Genomic DNA, 24,459 nt, shown 5'->3' on the forward strand with positions numbered 1-24,459 from the left:
GTTTCCTTATTTATTGACTTTAAATAAAGAAAAGCTGAAATAATACCAATGGGTTTAGTAGCCCATGGCTTCTCTATAGGATGAAGGTAAAGATACAATTAAATCTTCCATGAAGTTCTATCCACCATCAGAGGCTTCCAGTGGACTGAAAAGCATGTGAACCAAGACTGCCCTTCAAGCATGAAAAGTCTGGGACTACTGCACGGGGTAAAGCCATATTGCAGCATTTGAGCCATTTCTAGCTTCCAGATAGCTCAAATTCTGCTTCATTCTAGGATGACATTCCATGATCAAGACTGTGGTGATACAGGGGTTTCTAGGAAGTAAAACAAGGGCTTACAGGCCTTGTGCACATTTCAGATGACTTTGTGGGGTTGTCTTGGACACAACTGGACATCTACTACAGCCATCCTCTCTACATTGTTAACCACTTCATTAAAGATAAGTGGTTTGTAGTTTGTGACTTTTGACTCAATGAAGAATACAACCTATAGGGTCAGATTGTTTTCACTGAGGTTGCTTTTCCTCGGATCTTAATGGGAACCTGATTTTTCTTCTCTCATTGAATCTGATACTGCAACTATCTTACAAAAGACAAAATACTTCAAAATATTTCACCACAAAATACTTAATGGGAGAGAAACGTACAGCACAAAGTAAAAAGGAACTGCAAGTCTCATATATTTTCCAAGATAACAACATTCAAGAAGTCTTCCAGCTTCTAGGAAGGTAGGTGGGGACCTTTATGGAACAGAGGAGAATTCAGTAATTGTCATCCACTTGTAAATCATGGGTGCACAACAAATCTTGCTATGGGAATAAATGAGATTGGTAGTTGGCTTTTTTCTCTGTCTAGTTCAGTAGTTCAATTCTATCAAATGTATCAAAATCATCTAATGTGCAGTAACTTTAGGGACATGGCAGAAATTGACTATGGTCTTCCAATTAGTTTCATTTTGGATTATGTTTTGGGTTTTTTTGTTTTTGTTTGTGTGTTTTGAAACTCATTGTAAAAATCTACATCATAAGAGTCGTCAGTGCTCACATCTTGTGGAACATGCCCACCAAATGAAGAAAAGGATACACTTTTTGTTGCACTGACACTTTGCTATCTGCCCAACACAAGGATTTCTTCAGTCAAAATGAGGTAGCACAGTATAGATGATCTAAGACAAGTGTCCAAGTTACTGTGTATGTAATATGTGCATAATGCTATATGAAAGTGTTAGTTTCTTAACAGTTGAACAGGCAGTACTGAAGCAAAAAATGCAATTATGAAAGTTATCACTCTTGTATGCAGAAATACAAAACGTGTACTGCTCACTAGAGTTCAGATACACACTCCTATTATTATTACTTATACCGTCTTTCCATCCTAGCCTGACTTTAAAGCTACTTCATTGTGATTAATTCCAAATATTTAGTTTTTAAAAAGGCACTGATGTTTTTAAAGGAAGAAACATATATTTTCAAAATACTAAAATTTTTTGAAAATAATGTACATTATACTTTTAATTGTTTTACAGTTCAAATTGTAAGGTGTGTTCTTTTTTGTTCAAGAATTTTAAAAGCAACTAATTTAAATATGCAAAATTATCTTGAGTTGTTCATACGTGAACTTAAAAGCCATGCAACACAGGAAAATTAAGTAATTATGCCTCCAAGTTATTTACTGCAATTAAGCTCATTTATCATATGCAAATTAGTGCAAACTGGTCTCATTAGTTACTAAATTACTCAATATGAGCTGAACAATGTAGCACTCCAGTTTGTAATGAAAAATCCCTGTAGAGGCAAGCAGTATCAATTAAGCTAATTTGCATATGCAAATATATTCACTAACTTTCCCTTTTCTCTATATTTAGTTCTACATTTCCTGATCATTCCTGATTATAAGAAGACTATGGGGTTACTGACCCTTTTTCACATCTTCTCAATAGCAATGAAGTTACAGAAAAAAAATCCAGAGATCCTGAAAAATTGATGAAAATCTTGCTAATTTTTACAACCAATTTAAACCAAATTTTTAATAGCAGGTACCAGAAATAATTTTTTTGCTGGATTTAGTTGATAGACAAATATATGTACAGATATATAAAACAGAAGACATCTATTCTCATTATAACACCACTTTTCACAAGAAAAAGAATGTACAAGACAAAAAAAACCAAAGCTTATAATTTGGCAAGTCAAAAATCTTGTCAAAAAATTAATTAACATATTGCCATTATCTACTTTTCTACTCCATTACGTTCCACTCTACTATTCATAATTCAGGTGATTTTACTGGGAAAACATTTAAAAGACATTGCACTGACATAAAGATTCTGATGTAATATTTGTGGTGTCTTTTTTTCCAGAAGCACAGAGTGAATAGCACCTTTGGCTTCAAACCTACCACTGGGAATCTCTTCAGCACGATATACAGCAATCAGCTGTGGCTTGGAGATTTTTTGACATAGACTCACACAATTTTAGACTGATTCAGGTTAAAAGGGTCCTTACAGATCACCTACTTCCAAGCGCCCTGCCATGGACAGGGACACCTTGCACTATCCTAAGTGGCCCAGAGCCCCATGGAACGTGGCCCTTGAGCACTGCCAGGGATGGGGCAGCCACAGATTCCCCAGGCAGCCCGCGCCAGAGCCTCACCACTCTCACCAAGAGGACGTGCATGTGGGTTGGATTTCATACGTAAGCGAAGTACGAGCCTCTTTGTATATCTAGATTTGTACAAAGGACAAATGCAAAGATGCCTTACTCAAATGAAGCCCTTTAAAAGTATTAAATTTCCTTTTATCAGGTTTTCAGTCAATTTTTCATCTCTGAATTGATGTAAAGGTAATGGTGTGTTGATTATTTTTGTAGTTAATGAAGTCTGCCATTAACGGAACAGATTTAACTGTATGATCCCTGGGCACAAATGCTATCTCAGACCAAAATCGATTACTTTTTAACTTTTATTTTTCTCATGACAGGTAGAGCTTTACTTTACTATTTTCTGCATTTAACTGCATATGGGAGAAAACCTTAGCACCTGTATCAATCATCAATTAAGCAGTATTTATACATTTGATTCCTAAATAATAGAAAAAAAAAACATGGATGAAGGCATTCTTCATTCAATGATGACTAGGCATTATATATAAATACATGGATTTAATATGTATGGACATGACTAATGCATATAATTTATACCTAGATGTCACTGACACTACCTATTTGTAGACTCAAAATATAAAAATATCACAATATGTGCCTCCATTTCTGTTTGTGTAACCTCATCTTAAATAAACTATATCCACTTTTTTAAAATCTACTGTATTATGCATATCTGTCTATCAATAAATTTTGAAGTACCAAAATATTAAAAAGATTAGAGAGGTCCTTAATTTCTGAGCTTACACTTAACCAAGTCTTCAAAGTACTAATAGCAAAAGGGATTACACCAACTATTAATTAAAATTATTCAGATAGCAGACTCTGGAACCAAAATTCCCAAAGTATAATCAAGTTGTTTACTCCACTTGCAAACAATACTTATCATGATACATAATGGAAAATAATTTCTATGAGAAGCAAACTAGGTGAGAACATGTTAGAACCATATTCCACCACAAAGTCTATCCAATTGCTATTTTAAAAACCATTTTGTCTTCTGGTGATTATATTACTACCTATTAGACCAAGGCAGTAGTTTGAAGTTCATTGTGATCTGTTTAGAAGTGGTACATTTGAATGCAAGACCCATCACCTCCCAAGGGTTGACTGCTCTGCTAAAATAAGACAAAATCTTAACAAATTTTGATAAACCTGTCACCACTATTAATTCATATTGTCTTTTATCCATCGTCAAGGGTGTATCTTGCAAATATCGGGGTTGAACTGCCTATTATCAACCGAGAGATTCATGGAAGTACTTTGATAAAAGCATCATCTTCTTTGAAAAGACCACACCTTAACAGGTTAATGGCTAAGGCTAATGGTAATTTTGATTTAAAATCCTCAGTTTTGAGAATATAAGTGCAACACAGGGGTTTTTTTAGTAGTAGTATGATGAAGTTATGTCCTGAAAACACCTTAATTTATCACAAATCAATTTTTTAAAACCTAAAAAAAACCTCAGAAAACCCAAAAATCCCAACAATCCATAAATGGAATATAGTTTAAACAAGTATGAAAGTCACCAATTGTTTAATACACAGTAAGTGAAAAACTCAAATAGTTTTCAAAGTGGCCATCCCAGGATTTTTCATTTTCATCTATAAGAGTCATACTTAATACGTAAAAAGTGTAAATAAATCCGTCTCAATGAGGTTTCATTTATATATGAGTTATAAGTAATATTGTAAAAAACATACCTTTAGGATATATGATATGTTTAGACACTCAACATACTGAGAAATTACATAAACTGAAATATCATAAAACTGCTAGTTCTTCATTTTTTTTCTGCATGTATGAGACAACATAGCAGTGTTCCTGCCTAATATGCAAACATAGTACTGTAGATAATGGTGCAGATCTCTGACACAATAACTACAACAAAAGTATTTGCTTACAGAATCAAAAACTTGACCTAGACCTCTGCCAAGAGTGCACAACTAAGCAAATAATTTCATTCATAATTCCAGTTCCGAAGAGAAATTAATTCTACTAGTTAATTTAATGTTTTCCTAAAATTATCTTTGTTGCTATTCTGCATTTAGTTACTTTATAAAGACATGAAAATTCTGACATTATCTATAGTGCTTTTGAATACCACAGCTGAGTTAGTACAGAGATAGCTCTCAATCATTTCAAATTAAGTGGAATATTTCTCATGATAATATCCTAATTTACCTCTCTCGTACCTCTCAAAAGATAATACACCAGACAATATATTTGCATTGAGAAGCTGTGTACATTGCTAAATAAGAGCAGTTATTCAGTGCCACACTTAGAAAAGACTTTGTGGGTTTTATTTCCTTAGGGCTGGGTTTGCCTTACTGCAGGGCACATCACATTTTCTTCTTAACTGCTCCACATTTGATCACTTCAATCTAAGAAAGGCTGTAGTAACCCTGGCAAAATAAATCACGCACAAGAATGTTTCCATCAGCTCATCGTTTTTCAGTTGAGTCTTCCTGGAATATGATGACTTGTGTCATGTGACAAACCTGATTGACAAATACCAGACCAGTTTTCAGCCCACAGCTAAGGACACCTAAGAGGCATGCTTTCATCTTTTAATCTCTGCAGATTGCTGCAAATTTGTGATATATGATTGTGACAACTGGGATTTTGTGGAGAAAAGCAGTGCTCACAAACCAAAGTGGGGAAAAAAACACCAACCCTAAATTGATACATGACATAAGACAAAGCACCAACACAAAATACTAGCTTGTACACACACACACACACAAATACATAAGGGCATTCTGCAAGCAAACAAATTCTAACACCATTCTAAACAACAAAATATTGTGATTCAGCTAAAGTAACACTTGCCTTGCCTCTCATTAACAGTCTCCCAATTATGGACTTTCAAAATAGAAGAAATATGAGCATAAAAAAAGAACTCATCAATAGAAGTGCTGACAACAATACTATTCAAATTATCGGCAGATATATGACTAGATAGATATTTTGATTTTTCTTGGAAAAGCCATTTTTTTACCTGTAATATATGACTTCCCAAATGTGATTCAAAAACTTCAATGGCAAGGGCACTGGGACTTCTCCTGCGCTGGGCACCTATAACTGAATAAAAAACAGTTATGTTGCAAGGTCTGCACATTTAGTTCTCATGCATCCTCATCACTGACATTAACCCCTTAAATGTTTTGCATCTTAATACACTGGTGGTTGATTTAAATTTTGCCTTCTATATAGCACATAAATTTGGTAATTTAATGTGTAATTTAAGACTCAAATATGTAGGATTAAAAAAGGAGATTTTTAGAAAACAACCTATTTAAGTGTCCAATGAATCTGGAAATTACTTGTTTGTTCAGATATATCTCGAATCCCTGTAGGCTTACGGTAATGAAAGCATGTAGAATTTAGTGAAAAATACTATTGAAAAAGAGGCTATACATATTGTAAATGTTTTGAAATGTGGAATAAGATCTAAATATTACTTATGAATTAGGAAGTTTATTCCACTAAACATCTGAGAGGTTTATCTGAATATGTTATTATTTGAAACTGAAATGAAATAAACACAACATTAAAAAGCCAACATTTATAAATACATCTAGTATTCAAATCAAAGTTCTCCTCCTCCTGGGATATTTTAGTATCCCAGATACCCATGTTAGTTGCTGGAAAAGGTACTTGAAACTTCAGCGTCTAAATTATATAGTTTAAAAGTACAAAGTGACTAATAGGTAGTTACGCTTTGAAGGCAGCAGTGACTACAAAAAGGGCTGAGAAATCACAAAACTAATATTCTGTTAAACTCTGTATGCCAGGCACACAAAGCCAGAAATTAAGTCTGTATATAATCAAATATAGCCATCTACTGTAAGCTGAGGCTTCTTAGGCCTGGGCTATCTTTCCCACATGAACAGAGAAAGCCAGAACATAGAAAAGATGGCTCAGGGCTGCAGGAAACTCTCTTTCCTGTCTTAGTGACAAAATCAGGCATATCCACAGCAGACAGAAGAGGTGAAGTTCATTCTGCATCCTGCTAAGGTATGTAAAAAAGCATTTACATCCCAAGACCCTGATGAGAGACTAATGTCTCTGAAGCCATCATAGCACTAGTCCATCTTCACGTATTGCTGTCTTTACAGTGTATGATAAGAAAAATGAAATATCAAGGATCTGCTAAAACAAGCAGAATGAATGACTGCCATTACTGAACAGGCCAATTTAACATGAACAGAAACAAAACACAGAGCAACAATTTCTAAGTCTTCTATGATACTGGCTGCCAAACATGATATCAGTAGGAAAAGATAAATGCCAAGTAATGATAGTCATATTGACCTGAAAATGTAACATCATTTCTTATTGATGTTTCATGTAATTTCCTTGCAGGAAATTCTAAGCTATTTATACTGAGCAAACAGGTGGCTTCATAGCTAATAGATTCAGGCAATAGCTCATAATTACAAATGGAGACTGCTGTAGAGCTGGTATTTCTGAGTCCTCCTCTTTTCTCATATCCAAGGACATAGAAACCAACACCTTGAAAGAAAACTCTTCAAGACTGTATTTCTTAGAAAAACTTTATCTTAAGTTGTGGGACTAAACAAAATATGTGGCACTGTAAAGATTTTCAGTATTCTGATCATGATTGCAGTCAGTATGATGCTTTGTACAGTTATTTCATTTATAATCTATCAGAAAAAAAAAGTTTTTTCATTTATAATCTCTCAGAAACAAAAACAAAACAAAAAAAAAAAACCCAAAAAACAAAACCAAACAACTTCAGTTTTGGCATGCTAGACATTGTTTCATAATAGTCTCCATACGAGCATTGTAAAGACCAAAAAAATCCCTCAACCTGTAAACCTGCAACCCCTCTCTGAAATCCTTTAAGTCCTTCCATTCTTCCAGCTAGACTGCATCATGTTTTCCACACATTGGCTAAACACACCACCATTTGGAATTTACCTTTCAATTAATTTTTTGTTTCCTGCCCATATCCTTACGTTACCATTTTAAAGTGTATCGATCACATGTTGAATCCAATTCTATGATGTCAATTGCAGGGTTTTAGCATTTGAGTATCATAATTTGAATGAAGTGCGTGAAGTCAGTGCAGCCCTCTTTAAAACAGTATCTTGAACCTTAAATGACACTTACAGATAAGGCATCAGTCCTTCACAATTGGGACCCTCAGTTCTGTACCTCAAATGAAATCACTTTAAGGTCAGTGAGTTAACTAGAAAACAAGAGAGGGTCAGATCTTAGCTTTAAAATTTGTCAGTTAAATCCTCCATCGATGACTGTAGGCTTGGGGCTAGTATATACATAGACAAATATCTTGTAGTAGTTTCATGCCATGCAGTTCACTGACATTTTTACAGCACTAGAACTATTGGATTTATGTGTCTTGCTCTTAGTCAGGTGATGTGGGGTTCTCATGACAGTTCCTAATTTTTTGACCACGATAATAAGTTACACAGAAAACAATTATGTTTCTGGTAGCCATGCTGCAACTCTTTTTTGATAAATTAATAAATATTAAATATGTACCTTATTTCATGCACTTCCATAACTATAATTATTCATGTTTTGAGGAATGAGACAAGAATATTGAGACAAATATAGAATAAGGGAAGCTTAAATTATTTAATAATCTGGATTCATTGTCTTATTATTTTACTTACTTGAGCTTTCAAATTTTCTTGATATCTCTTTGCAGCAGAAGAAAGATGCTATTTTGGGTATATAAGTGCATACCACATTGATACCTTTCAGAAACATGGCAATCTCACAGTACAGTCACAGCACAAAACCTCTTATTCGTATGGAATGAATTGCTGGCATGCCAATAGATGAAAGGAAGACACAGACTGAAATGTTTGGATTAAAAAGCAGGCCCAATGTTATTTTATTCTAAAATTTCAAAACATAAACTATAAATACTGAACTGGTTTCCATCACACAAGCCATAGCTAGTCATCTAAATCTCTCACCCTGTGGATGGAACCATCAGCAGCCACAGCTCAGCCACTCACAGAAAACTTGAAAAGCAAGAGATTTAAGATTTATTTCAAAAAATCTATAAATCAAAGTAGCTCAGCAACCTTCACAGACCTAAAGGTGTGGATGCACTCTTTTTTTCTTAAATGTGGATTCCTTTTTTAAATGCAGACTCTTTACAGAAACAAAATACTGAAGGCATGAAATAAATTTCTCCTTTTGAGTTACAGGAAGCAGGGGAAATTAGGATGTGGAGAAGGCTGAAGAATGTATACCAAACTCCAGAAGGAGTCACAATGGAAACAAGTTCCAAACCCAGGTTAAATTCTTCCAAGCTTCTCCTATTTTAGCAATATGAACAAACATCTCTGAATAGACTTTTTCACACGTAGTCATATTTCGTATTGCCTACATTTAGTTGACAACATTTAATGCTTGAATGCACAAATTAATCAAAAACTTGGTTGAAACAATATTTGTACTAAACACTGACTTTTAATAGTGACAAGAAGATAGAAAGATTGCTTTCACATGTGCACTTTGTAGTGCTGGAGCAGAAGAATCTATCTATGAAAATCTATCTATCTATCTATCTATCTATCTATCTATCTATCTATCTATCTATCTATCTATCTATCTATCTATCTATCTATCTATCTATCTATCTTTTACTTTCCATGGCATTGGACTATGACCTTTACTATCCAAACTGACATGTATATTCCTGGCATGAGATTATTCCATAAAAGAAAAAAATTCTAAGTGTTCACTAGTTCCTCTTTAAAATTCCTCCCTCAATGACTAATCAGTGCATAAGGTGAAGGAAGAGCCACCTCCCTTTCAGACTTTCTTGGGGGCAGTCTAAGCATGCTTAATGCAACCTCAAGAGCATTTGCAATTGTGCTACAAAAAGTGGGAAACCATGGAAAAGAAAAACCTAGACGGCCTAACAAAGATTTCTGTGCCTCCTGAAAAGGAAGGATTTCCTCTTAAACACAGCTCTAAGGTGTGGGAGTACAGACCAAAGACTGATGTTCACTATGCATTTCCACTGGTGAAGACAGAGTTCTAGTAAAGCACAAGCCGTACTCTTTGATCACTAGGAATGGAAGAGCAGCACATGAGCACTATTATCAGTTTCCCCTAAAAAACTCCTGTGAGATTTTGCATGGCATCCCTCCACATAAACTGCTTTTGTGGAAAGTTTTGGAAAACTCAAATGAAGAGTTTTAAAATTCTGTTGCTTTAATAATAGTTTCAAAACTAAACTGAAATTAAAAATTCTTTTCCCTAAAATTTTATTTACTCCTAAAAGCTTTTTCGCAATTCCCTATATTTTTTATTTAATTTTGTTGATTTTTCTAAGAAGAACTTTTTGTACACTTGGAAGCAGAGGTGGACTTAGGGCCACCGCACTGCAAACTTTTAGGCAATCCGCTGTCTGAAGAATTATAAAAAACAGAGGTCATCTTGAAGAGCTCTAATTATGACTGCCAATAAAGTCAGACTTTAATTAGCAAAGACTGAACAGATCTAGATAAATATGAAAGTGTATAAACACCCCACCGGAAAAAAGAAAATTACCAGTTTTATTCACAAAATATGTAACCATACCAGGCTAATTGCACAGCAGCTTCACATAGGATTGGCTAATATTTTTCCCCATAGGTATCAACAAAATTCATGATGTTGTCAGATGAGAGAGCATAAAAAGCAGAATGGCCTGATGATTTCATGTGCAAAACAGTTCACAGCATGAGTGTGGCGATAATCTTTTAAATATTCTTTCCCAGAATATAACATTTTTTTGTTATTTTAGAGTAGAAAGAAAGATCTATGGAAATAACAATGCAATTTCTAATATATTTTCCTTGTCATAGAGTAGATTCTACATGAAAATGTATCTTTTGTGATTTCTATGAACAACTCCAAATGTTCATGAAAGGAAATGGAGGTGAATTTGGCAAAGTGGTTTGGAAGAGGTACTTTGTCATCTTGAAATACTGGGGCTTTCTGATGAGACATAATGAGTAATTTGGAAATTTTTAAAAGCTGTGTTTTAGAAAATACAGATACACTGACTACAGGGCTAAACTGAACAACAGAGGATTCAATCTCAGGGAAGGATGAAGTGTAATCAACATTACACTCCAATATTTCTGCAAGCTAGCATTCACAGAAGCTTTTAAAAAAAATACTTCATGTTTAATACCTTTTGATGAATATTTTTTCCCATTGATTGTTCCTTGCTATCCCATTTAAGACTGATTCTAAGTTTTGAAAGAAATCTCCAGTAAGAGAGAACCCCTCTGCCTAGAAGTTGAGGACATCTGGTATACAAGATGTGTATTCAAATCCTGATCTAAAGTGAGATAAGAGATGAGCAGCATGATGTAAGCAGAGGTGTTGCCCTCTGATTTGGAAAGCGTATCCAAAGAAATTACATTATGTCACCAGTTACCTCACTGTAAGCCATCATATGATCCAAAATTTAGGTCTCTTATCCACCTTCACAGATGGGAAGAAGAAATAAATCTTAGATGGAGCTGCAACATATGTGGAAAGGAATTTTATCTTGGTTTAGTAAAGCTATGGGAATCATTAATATTGTGCCATTACCAAAGAAGTATCACAGCAATAAAGCATCAGATCAAATTTGTCGCAAAGGACTACATGTAAGATGTATAATGCAATATATGATAATCAACTTGCAAAGCTAACAATAGCACTTCAAATCTATATTTTTGTCTACAAGAATGCCTCAGATTCTAGATATCCATCTTCTGTTCACTGTTAAAGAACATGAATTCATTACTGGGTAATCCATGACTGAGAAAGTAAACCTAAACTTTCCATGGAATAGCCAACTAGCTGTCAAGAATATATTGGTTAATTAATGAAAGTATTATGCAACAGAATTACAAGTGTGCTTTATTATTTTCAGTAGTTCATCTCTGAAAAAGCTACAGAAATTAAAATAATTTTAGGAAAACTTGCTTTTCAAATTCAAGCTGCTTAATTCTTTTAAATTTATTTTTAACAGCTTTTTTAGTTTCAATAACTTAAATTGATCAAATTGAAATGTTGTCAAAAAGCAGAAGTTATTATATTAATTGAATATTAATTGTTAATTGAACTAGAATCATTGAAGACATAATATGTATTTCCCTTGAGAAACATTCAAAATTAATGGAAAAAAGAAGCAAGATAAGTGACTGTCATAGTGTAAGTTTTCGTCTGTTTTAGGAGCCTGTTCCTTTTCCAATTACCTTCATTTGGTTTATAGGTCTGCTCCTTCCCACAGGATTTGTTCTTTAGGAGGTGGGGGTAGGGTGGTTGGGAGGAGTATATAAGAAAGTCCTAAATATCTCTTTCTTTTTTCCTCATTTTTGAACTTAAAATTAGAAACCCCAATAATGAAATAAGTATATTTTGTGTTCTCTCCTTGATAACTAGCACTGTTTCTTAATTAGCACATGTACGTTGAAAAGTTTACTTCAGAGACTTTTTTTTTCTGTTCACTGTAAAGGATGAAATCTTTGCTGTGCAAGAATTTCCAGTCATCTAAGCAAAGAGAGTTCTCCATCTGTGGCTGGGGGCGGGAGCACTGGCCTTTCTCCCACACTGTAGTAGTTACTATAGGAACTATTGTGCCTCCTTCAAAAGGGCTACAGACAGGGTGATTAAAATTCTTCATGGGAGAACCCCCACTCTTCTCCCTGACAATGAAATTCTTCAGGGACAGGGCTAAGCCTCCAGTTCAAGAATGGCAGCACCTGAGGGAGTGATGTGGCAGACAGAATCACCCCTTCTTTAAATTGAAGCACAGGGCAAAAAAATACAAGGGCCCATACTCCTGCATTCATTTTATTCCCCTCCCATGAAATTCAGAAACATTGGCAAGAACTAGTGAGAAACAGAGAAGGAATTAATAACTTCATACACTCCCCAATTTGTTGAGGACAACGCAGAAAGTAAAGAACAAATACTTTCAATTCAAATCAAGAAAAATAATTAAAGTGAGATAGAAGCTTCCCAGGAAATCCATCTGCTGTAAACAGATCAGGAAAAAGTCTACAGAAGTATGGAAGAGAAAGAGATAAACTAGAGACAGATAGGTAAGGCAAGGGAGAGGGACACACAAAGGTAGGGTGAATCAAGGCCTTAAAAACCTAGAAATTTATCAGTCCTTTAGATAAATGTCCATTCTCAGAGATTTGGCTCTACCAGCAGAAAAAATGCATAAACATTACAATTGAATGAAGAAATTAGTGATGAGTCTGGATCATTTATTCAGATATCACACTAAGACCCTTACTGGAATAATAGTTCTATTGTCTTATTTTTAATCTAGTATCAAAATTCCTCTGAAAAGAAAACTGCCGCCACCCCTTTACAGCTCCAATGCTACAGAGATGGCTAGTGTCACTGGTTCTGTTCTCAGGAGGAGGACAGGGTATTAACATCAAGTCAGAACAGTGTTATATAGTGTCAGACTATACTTGCTGGTAAAACTAAGAGGCCTGCATCTGTTGTCTTGCTTTTTTTTTTCCAGTCTGATCCCAAAGGTTCATGTTATGACATTTGTAACATCTGCTACAAATGCGGAGGTAAGTCAGGCACAACCTTATTACTTCCAATCTAACGCTCCATCCATCCACAGGGCTTTCATATGCCACTAGTATGTCAAGGCGACCAAAAAGCTGTTCTATCTACATGAGGCAAGGTGTAATATATTTCTGAAAGTCAAGAAGAAATCCTGCTTTGTTATGTCTCCCCTTCTTTTGTTGTATTAAATTTTGGCAATGTTATTTCAGAATATTCTGTGAACAAAACAGCGAGCTGCTCCTACTCAGAGCCAATACAATTGCCTTTTTGTGCCTTAGACAGCGGTGTGCTGAAAATTGGCAAGCTGTAATTCATATCCTTCCCTGTTTTCACTAACACTGAAACATATCCAAATTCCCCTACCAGACCCTTCTATCCTGAGGTCTGCTTTCTTGCACATCCCCCTTTTCCTGCCATACTTCTCCCATGATTTGATGGGCTCCCTGCAACATTTTACTGACAAACTTAACTTTTTTCAGTGTTCAGTGGTAAAACGCAACTCCTGATAGACAAAAAAATATTTATTTCACCTGTGGTACCAAAAACTAAATGAATAAGGAAAACAATAAGAGGCTTTATAACTAGCATTATTTCTATTAGCTTCTATCTGTTTCTTTCTATGAACTTTTATTCTATCTATGAACCTCTATTGTTATACGCACGGTATTTGAAGATTCCAGTGTTCCACTGCTAGTGGGCTAGGGTACTGTATGCTGTGAGGACTCTGCTATCCCTGCCAAGCGTCTACACAGGAAGCCAACCATTTGCTATATGGCTAAAATCACCCACTAAAGAAATTCCTTGAGAAATACATAGAGCCTCTTCTGACAGCAAGTGGATCATAATTTCAGAAACAAACAGCTTTAGATGTTAGTGAGCTAAGTAATATGTTCCACACTCAGTATCATTCTTAAAAATAAGACAAATTTCACATTTGATAGAAGTCATTTAAATTCCTTACAGGGGCTGCAGAACACTACATGTGTTCTGTGCAAGCGAGAAAGAAAACCCAGTGCCTGATGACATAAGCTGTTGTGGATCTCGATCACCTGCACTTATGCCATACTCAATTTTTCTGTTTTACTTTTTCACTTTTTCTCTAAGTAAAAGAACCCCCCATACACATACCCAGCTAAGAAAAACACAGAAAACCCCAGATCTCCTTTTGTTAAATGAACACCAAAATTTGAAAGTCTATTAAATATTGCTATTGGCAAATGTAGGAGCCACATCCACTGCTGGAATATAAAATCCAGCTATGATATAACCAGATAATTACTGACTAATGCATCATTATTCTACCAGAGTAAGTGACATACTGAAATGAATCCAAATGCTTAAAGTTGTTTCTCATTCTAAGGTGACTTCAGAGCTTTACTACTTCTAAATTTGGCTTTATGACTGACACATGTAGGTGCTGGATTTGCTTGTACATTGTTTTTTTTTCTTTTTGGGATGTAGTCGGAAAAGATTAAATGAAGATTCATAAATGAAATGAGACTGCATACAAGTCTGAAATCAATCTACAATTTCAGGGAAGAAATCTTTATCAGCTGCCAAAAAGTGAACCGCATAATTAACTGAGGATTCTGGTAAGAACCAACTGTGCCACTAGTCAATTATTTTTACTTGTCTTCCAGCCGTGGCTTCTGCCTGTACATAAGAGAGACTGTAAGAAAATGCAACTAAAGAGAATTTGGTGATTTCAAAAAATAACTGAAAAAATTTAAGGAGATTACCAAGACCATCTGTAGTAGAACCAGAACATGTTTTTAAAATCTATTGCAAAAAGTTCTCCATTTCTCACTAGAAATTTTCATCAAGAATTCTCATAAGAACTAAAGTAGCATTTCAGAGTTGCTGAGGATTGAAAAATGACCATGCATAGGCTGCAATGGAAATCCCCAAGTCCTAATGAAGCAGACCTCAGAGGAAGTAGTATAACACTTTAGAATACTGGTTAAGTCATGATAACTGGGAGATGGAACTGCTTCTTTTCAAAAGCACTGCTGCTTGTTAAAAAAAAAAAGGTGATCCAAAGGCCCTGTGGGAAAGATTTCCCAGCACTTCCAGCCCTTTGGACTGTATTCCTAACACATATGCATGCAAGTGCACTATTACTTGTCATAATCTGCTTCAGCAGTTTTTAAGGAAACAGAATCTCTTGGAAACCCCAATGACTAGTAAGAAGAATAGTTAAATCTTTACTAGAAATATGATGCAGTCTTTAAGTCTTTGCTAAGGTTAAAAGAATTCATACAGTTCATGATCAATGAACTTGGAATAAATTAGAAATAAGTTAATACGTTAACATTATTATCAGCTCCAGCACAAGGTGTTTCCCCCTTCATTTTCTGAACAATCTTTTTAAATAGTTATGTGAAAAAAGTCCAGTTTCCTTTGCCTTTGGAGAGTGCCTAACAGGGAAATAAGAGATGTTTAATCAGAAGACAGAATAGTAATGGAAGTGAGTGCTTAGTAGTGAGAAAACAGGAAGCAAATTCTACAGCCAAGAAGTGTGTAGACACAGCATTCACTTCATCACAGTTGCATTCATTAGCATCAGGAATTAATTTAGCTCAAGATTATTTCTGCAGTGAGAGAAAACATTTATTTGATTATATCACAGGTAAGATTCACACTTACTACCTGGCTATAAGAGTAAAAGCAAGGCTTTCAGCATTAAAAATGTATCTTGAACATGTTAAACATAAAAGTTCAGGGTGTTATTGTAGCCAGATATTTGAGTATTCTTTAGCAAATGAACTTAAAGGCATCAGAATTCATTCCCCACACAGTACTTGAATTAGACATGGACACAGATGGTTACCTTGACTTTGGGAGCAAAGTTTTGTTTTGCAAGATAACACTGTCTTTAAACCAGCTCTTTTGCACTTTCTATTAGCGCTGATAAACATTTTTTTTCTTTTTTCTTAAGAATTTTACAATTATACTGATAATGCATTACATCTGGTTAGTTTAAGAATTACTTTACTATACATACCCAAACCTAATATAATACAAGTACACATTTGCTATAAAGATAAAAATTTTCTTGATACAATAATTCAACAATCTGTGAGCTGATTTCCTTTAAATTCTGCTTGTATTTTACTCCTTTTCAAAATCACCTTTTAATTCTTAAACATATTTCTTGTGCTTAGTCCCTCTGAAGAACTAGGTTTACACAGCTATGTAAATGAAGCTCATTAATTTAATAGACAAAAATATTTTTTGAAGTATGATAAGATACTTAAAGTAAAATACAGAGTTGAATGAAGACTGCTCACACTCAACACAGAACACACTTCTTTTTCAGTCACCCACAATCTTTATACATCCTGCAGAAAAACTAATGAGTAATGCCTGATAATGTTTGTCTACTTTTCTTGTTTCTTTTAGCAACCTCCTGAAAGGCAATTTGAATCCTGACATTTTTTTGTTATGAATATGATAGCTTAAGGGTGTTTTGGATTATCTTAAATTGCCTGCTGTAAATCAAAAATCACCTTATTTTGTTAATAATACCTGCAAATCTGAGGAATTTGCTTGTAGAAAAAAGATTCCACTCAACAATGTTGTATTAGGACAAGTCAGAAATGCAGTAAATTTTCTGTGCATACTAACAAACAAGTCTTTCAATGCAAAGGCTTTGCCTTGCAAATGCAACATTATTGCAAGGTATATTCTACTTCTCTCTACAAATAGGATGGAGAAAAATAACTATTGAGTAAAACTGCCCCAAATATTTCAAAAGCATGACTGAAAAAATCCATTTCAAAGTTTTCTGAGAATAATTCTGTCATTCTATCTTCTACAGGAGAGGAGGGATCTGAGGAATGAAGAGGCACCTACATGGCTGGAAGAGGAAAAGACACACTGCTGTGACAGCTCATGGACAAATGGCTTCTGAAGAGAAAGGCTTACTTTGGGGGATGATGGCTTCAGAAAAAAAGTTATGACTAAAAGGAAAAGTGAATGGCAGAAACGGACTGAATATCAAAACACTTGTAATAAAGGAAATAATATTTTAAAGAATACAAACTGAAACTAAGAATTAGGGATAATCATAACATAATTTTAAAGCTGTATCTTGCTTATGTTCACCACTTAGTTGACACTTACTATGACCACTTGATTATCTCAAACCAGAGCTAACCAGGCAAGAGGGACTCAACAGCTCTGGTTACATACACAACACAGGTGTTGCTAATCCATTTGTTTTGTGAGGTCCAAATAGTCTTTTGATCTACTGGCACATAATACTTTGAGCTAAGCTAAGGGTATGTCTTTATAGTGAAATGAAGGCAAAAGTGGACTAGCTGTAAATGGATTAATGTGGCCACTGATAAGGTCTAGTTGTGTTAAAAGGCATGAAACTTTCCCAAGAAGGAAGATGAAGTAACTTTCTCATCTCTGTTTTACCACAGCTGGGTGGCTTCCAGTCTCTAAACTAGCATGTGCTGCTGTGTAAACATACTGTGTCTAAAGAAGATTTTTTAAATTAATCCCTAATTAACTTGTTAATAGTTAATGAACAAAAACCCACCCTACAAAAAATTCTGGAAAGGTCTGAGCACACCCTTTCTCCATCTCATATTTTCCACTTTTATGCTACCTCAAGTCATCTTTTCTTTTCACACTTTTCTCTTTCCTTCCCTTAATTTTCTTATTTCACACCAGCTAACTTGAATTGGCACTTTCAACCACACACATTTCTTATGGGAAAGAAGTTCATTATGATCAGAGGACCCAAAGCTGTGTTGTGGGAGGTGAAATGGATCACTTTCTCAGGCATCTGAAGATCCAGAAGGCAATGTAGCTGTGAATGAAAATACTGAAGTGGATACTTATTAAGTTGAAATAGCCAAACAATTTTAATTTACTCACTAAACACAAACTCCCAACTCCAAACCCTTGGATGCTTTTCCAAAGAGCCCTATCTGGGAGCTAATTAAAAAAAAAAAAATCAAAGTTAAAATCACAGCCTAGAGAAGCTACTATTCACTCTGCTGAAGATTCAGGAACGCAGCATCAAAGGGGACGCAACCTCTTGTCTGTTTCTTAATGATACTGGAGCTCCAAAGTGCTGCAACCTGCCCTTATTTTCAGGTTAACCACCCAAAAAACCAATAATTTATCTCCAGTGGGGAAAGCAATATATTTCAAATAAATTTCTCAAATAGTGCTTACTAGAATTATACTACTCCATGTATCATCAAAGATCAACAAATCAAGTGTCACAATACAATTCACAATATCAGCTTTTAAATTCTATTTCCTTAGAATCCATATTATTAATGCAGGATAGGCATAAAAATTGATGAAAATATAATATCGCCCACTAATTTTTTTATTTGGTTACTATGTTTTATTGTATCATGTTGACCATAATTAGAGTTTGGACTCAACATAGGAGTGTATTTTTGTCTATTGGTAAACTCCAGATGAAATTTCCAGAAAGTCTACAATAATTTACTTTCATCAATCGAAAATAGACCCAGGCATTTTTATGATGTCCAAACATCACATTCTTATGACAAAATATCATCTTATGCGTTGCAGCTCTCTTCAGCGCGACACTGAATCCACAAGCCGGACATAACACTAGCTTGTGGACAAAACCATCCACCAATTTTTCCATAGAATCATAGAATAGTTTGGGTTGGAATGGTCCACCAAAGATAATTTAGTACACATCCCTGCTATGGGCAGGACCACCCCTCCCTCGATCAGGTTGCACAAATCCCTGTCCAACTTTGAACACTTCCAGTTGTGGATTTATGCACCCTTGCAACTACAACAGGCTCCACCTTAGGATCCCACAAAAAGTCCAAGTAAAGGTTTCCAATTCCTTTTTTTTATTAGTTCTCAGGTTAGAGCTTGAGCTTAGCACTACTGATGCTGAGACTAATCTGAGAGAAGAATACAGTTAAGCAAACTCATTCTATGACAATCCAGTCACTACAGGCCCTGGTAAAAAAAATCTTCCCCTATCTTTTTTATAAACTCCCTTTATTGAAAGGCTGCAATAAAGTCTCTCAGAGCTTTTTCTTCTTCTTCTTCAGGCTGAGCCACCTCAAGTTTTTCAGTCTTTTATTAACAGGATAATTTTCACGGCCCCCCTCTGGACCCACTCTAACAGGTCAATGTCTTTTTTGTGCTGGGGACAAAAAAGAACAGAGCTGGATGCAAAACTCCATGGGGTCTCATGAGAGCCAGGAGAGAGTAGGAAAATAACTCCTTGATCTGCTGGCCATGCTCCCTCTGATGTAGCCCAGGATATGACTGGCTTTCTGGGCTGCAAGTGCCCTTTGCTGATTTACACCAAACTTCTCATCCACCACTACCCCTAAGGCCTTTGCAGGCTTCTTTCCAATCCATTCCTCCAGTATGTACTGACACTGGGAATTTTTGTAGCCCAGGTGCAGGACCTTGGGTCTGGCTTTGCTGAACTTCATGAGGTTCCTATTGTCCCATTCATCAGCATTTATTCTTATTTCTTCCTCTAGAATCACATGAATTATGGGAAGTGGCATCAGAGCACCACTTCAAGTGACGCTGCAGAGGCAAGATGCTTAATTTGGACATTCTTGCCTGTAATTATCTACAGACAAGAGACCAAATACCAGCACTTGCTAGTCATACACTTCTGCATCTGTTAACTATCCAGTCTGAAACTACTTTCTTACTCATTTCATGCCAGGTCTTATATGATACTCCCAGTTAATATCAAACTGCATTAAACTTACAAAAACTACTGTCTGGCATCAAGCCTTTTTGTCAACTCCTGAAAATATTTAAACTGATTTATTGTTTCTGAATTTTGTCCTTCAGTTTCCTCAACTTAAATTATTTAGCTTTATGAGTTTAAAGTATGAAACATAAAAGGGCCATTGGAGATGACTTAATACAATACATTTTCTCTAATCACTCCCAAAAAGTAAATACATATTTGAAAACTATTTTCCAAAAACTGTGACTGAAGTGAACCTTTAACAATGACCACAATATGTCCTACCTCAATCCAAAAAATATTGTTTCATTTCAAATTTAAATATGCTGGTAAACTAACCCAAATATTGTAAATACTGAAGCAAGAAAGGAGGATATTTTAAATAGTGTGCAGAGTAGGTGCCTAGTCAAGTTCAAGTAAAATCTCTAACTCTCTCCTTTCTCTGAACTGCTCAGCCAATAAAGGATGCTCTTAGAAGAGAAGTATGATATGGGCTTTTCTGGCTTTTGAAGTACTTTTGCTCCCAAACCATTTTATAAAGAAGCCATTCAATGAAAGTGAGTTTTGATTCTATGTTTCGTATTGCAGTATTGCACATAATTGTGTGTTCAACAACTTGTCATAATACAAAATTACCAAAACTAATAAACGATTCATAGTTCTAAAAATATCCTGCTATAGATGAAGCTTAGCAGAGAGAATAAGCTTTATTTGCATTTAAAGTTAGAACAATGTTGGTGGTATTTAATGTTTCCTAACATGTAGAAATTTCTTGTTCCACTCTTTGTCAAATAATAATCCTCTTAGTCAATAAAAAGAGGGCTGCCATGTCAGTTTAAAACTTGAGACACAAAACTCCCCTTGGCACCACTTCCCAGAGTGATTCCAAAATTAAAATGCACTAACTCAGATACGCCCAGCCACATAATAGTATAGATGTAAAGGTCTACATAAACAGAGGAAGACCCTGGAAACATCCCCCAAGGCCTTCTGTCCACCCTATTCTCCAAGCATGATTGACTGTGTCATGTTTATTGTTAGCCCATCTGGACAACAGGTGCAGTACTTAATGCCACAGTGTATTTGATTATTGACTAGTGAATATTTCTGCACAACACAATAGGCCACAGAATGACCCCCAGAAACAGACAGACTTCCTACCCATTTCTACATTCAAAACCTCCCAAAATGAAATGGAAGAGTTTTGACTGTATCTGGAAGTTTAGTATAGAGCTTAAACATACAACCTACATTTGTCAAATATTTAGCTTGCCAGGCTTGTACAGTCAATTTAAGGAATTAAAAAAAAAAAAGTGTATGAATTTCAAGCTTGGGGACCTCTAATTACTTCATGCTTAAAGTTTAACTATAAAACATTGATAAATTGCTGCACTAAAACCACAGAAGATCCTCCACATGATCTGTGCCAATGTATCTAAAGCTCAGTGAAGCTGATCCCAGGGAGACTTTTCCACTAAGTCCTCAGAGAATTCATTCTGGACCCGTTTCTAATGAGCATATAAAGGATTACTTGGATATTTTGGTAAAGCTACCCAATAAATTAGTCAATCTCAAATTTTATTAGCCACAAAGCATTACAAGTGGTCATATAGCTGAAAAACACTGAGGGAATTGAAGGCATATTAGTCATTTATTTAGGCAGATACCAGAGATCAGTACTCAGTACAGGATGTTAGTTGTAACATTAAGCTAATTGGCTAATAGTTGCAGAAGTCCTTAAACAGTTTTTTATACTGAGAAGTGTGACCTCTTCTTGAACCAATTTATGTAAACCCAGGGGGAGTCCTAAATTTATTCCAGTTTCATGAATGCATGGTCTGGATTAAGAAAGCAATAGCAAGAAGAATATGCATAAAACCAACTGTGTAAACAAAACACCTAAAATTTACATGCTGTCAGCTTGAAAACTTTCTGTTTAACAAATTACTTGAGATAATAAATGTTTAAAATAAATTTAACAATTTGGTGTTAAAAACATTCATATTTCATGCAGTGCATAATTCAGGGCTGCAGTTTTTTTCTCTCAACCCTACCTTTGGCTATTTATCTAGTTGCAAACTTTTATAGATGTGAAATATTTTAAGAAGACCTTTGGAAATGGCCTGAGGTAATTTCAAACTTAACAGACCCTGTCCCACCAGAGCTCATTACAGTGCATTTTATAACAAAGTACCCTCTACTTAATTTTCAGAGCTTAGCCAAGCGTACTAGAAATGCAGCTGCATTAAGTACAATTAATGGTACAATAAAAGCAGTGGAGGGCTGTTTAAGACCCAAGAACCAGCATTAAACAGAGCATCCATGTTCTCCAACAGTCAGTGATGGGTCCAAGTTCCAGAAGTGTGTGATTGCCACTTCTAGGGAAGGGAAAAATAAAGAAACAACATGTGCTTTTGGGAAAAAAAAAAATAAAATCTTGTCCTTCAACAATCCCAAAAGTTAGACTAAAGGAGGATTAAAAAAATATTCCCTCCAGTTATGCCACTAGCATCCCCCTCTCTCTTTGAGCAGGAGTCCAAAACCATAAACTCATATTCCCACCAGCAAAAAAACCAAGCAAATTCAATTCCAGAAAAAGCGAGAATAATGATAAGTGACTCAAAATACACAGAATGATCTGGTTTCTTTACCAACAAAGTTTACTTTTAAATGACAGAAAGGAAAAAGAAAGAATGCTTTTTCTTTGTGACAGGAAATAATATTTTATTTTAAATAAACATATCTTATTTAAAATAAAAAAAGTCACATCACAACTGCACTGTTGATTATAAAAGCTCTGCCACTGTTAAGTATGGAATTATTTTGATGACTAAGTTATCATTCTTGGCAATTAAGTTCATTCATATTTGAAACTAAAGAAGAAACACTATGCTTAAGACAGAAGACAACCAACATCTCCTGACTAATTTCTGACAGAAGTCAACTGATCGCTCACAAAGACTAATATCTTTTTTGTTTGTTTGTTTCTACTCTTGGACCTTATTTTCATGTATTTCACTAAATTATTTACTTTGACAGAAAAGATCAGTTAATTCATGTGAGTGGGCCTTCTGATTCACAGACAGTAAGTGGCTTACAACCTGGCTTTATGGCAAAATTTGAAAACACAAAAGCCCTTGATTGTGCATGGCCTGCAGATATAGTACTTCATTTTATACACACTGAATATAAAAAAATCCTTTCATGAGTGCTGAAGGTAGAAAAAAGTTATGGTTTTGTGCTCTGCACAAGAATAACAGATTTCTAAATTGTAAAATAAAAACAATTTCCAATTCTCAGTGCATAAGTACTATCAATACAAAGCCAAAAAGAAAACCCTCAGAATTTCAATGTAATATCTCCCAAAAATGGACAAATGAAGTAGAACAGATTTTGTTTTACATGTCCCATTTCTATTAAGAAATACTCACAAACCATATATTGCTTATCTTTAAAGTTAATTTCAGGTGTTATAACACAGAAATAAACAAAAAACCTCCTACACCTCTTTGTGGACTAGACTGCTGGAAATTTCCAAGTCAACTCTATATATGGACTTGGAAATAATCAACAGTGTGTAGAAAGATAAAACCTACTTTGGCAGTAGATCTCATTACTCTCAGAAACATGTCGGAAAAATAAAACACATGCATTTTTCCTGCTCACAAAGCATATGAATACATCAGTTCCTGATGTTCTAGCTATCCAGTGCTATATTATGAGTTGTGGAAACATTTCAATGTATCGAGTGTTCTCTCTTTCCTGTCCCCTCTGTTTGCTGAACTTCACACATAGGGGCTGTTCCTCCACCAAGGCTGTTCTGCTGCTGACTTCTGATCTTTTTATTTACAGCATTCTGCTGCCTCTCTCATTCTTCACAGTAACATAATTCTACAGCTCTCACTTCAGTATCACAAGAAAGTAACTTTATTTATACAGGCTTAAGTAGATTGCAGAGAATAGATGATCATGTTATTTCAGTGGCTTATTTAACTGACACTCAAATTTCCTATTACTCTCCATGATCACACAGTACCGAATGTATCTTTTTACATTGTATTTACATATCCTATGATGTAATTTAGAAAATATGTTAGCTACTGCTCAGTAAAACACTATAATTACTGCTGAAATAACCACAGCGGTGTGGACTGTGTTGACAAAATAATAAGAACAAAGCCTAGGAAATGTAAGCATTAGTGTTAAAAATTTATATAAAGACTAATAACTAAAACTGAAACAACAGGACTAGAAGTGTATCTAAGGTAAGGAGTTTCTACCTCTGCCATTAAATCAAGTAATGATGATTTAATTTGTCGAAAGATACATTAAACACATCACATCTTGCTGTTACCAGGAAAGTAATAACAACAAATAAAAGTGATTCTCTGGGAAATTATTTGGTGTTAGCAAACTATTGAAGAAAATTCAAAAATACAAAGAAAGAAATCTCTCCATAATCTCATTTCAGATTG

General features: G+C 35.1%; 1 protein-coding gene across 4 annotated transcripts in view; it reads right to left on the reverse strand.

The window, feature by feature from the left end:
- Positions 1 to 24,459, reverse strand: part of NPAS3 (neuronal PAS domain protein 3) — a 595,216-nt gene that overhangs the window by 289,977 nt on the left and 280,780 nt on the right. For all 4 annotated transcript variants that reach the window (XM_063160388.1, XM_063160386.1, XM_063160387.1 and 1 more), the window contains one exon: positions 5,660 to 5,742. In XM_063160388.1, the coding sequence (XP_063016458.1) occupies positions 5,660 to 5,742 (83 nt within the window). The remainder of the gene's footprint in view (positions 1 to 5,659; positions 5,743 to 24,459) is intronic.

This window comes from Melospiza melodia, chromosome 6 (assembly GCF_035770615.1).
Source record: "Melospiza melodia melodia isolate bMelMel2 chromosome 6, bMelMel2.pri, whole genome shotgun sequence".
Lineage (NCBI taxonomy): Eukaryota > Metazoa > Chordata > Aves > Passeriformes > Passerellidae > Melospiza > Melospiza melodia.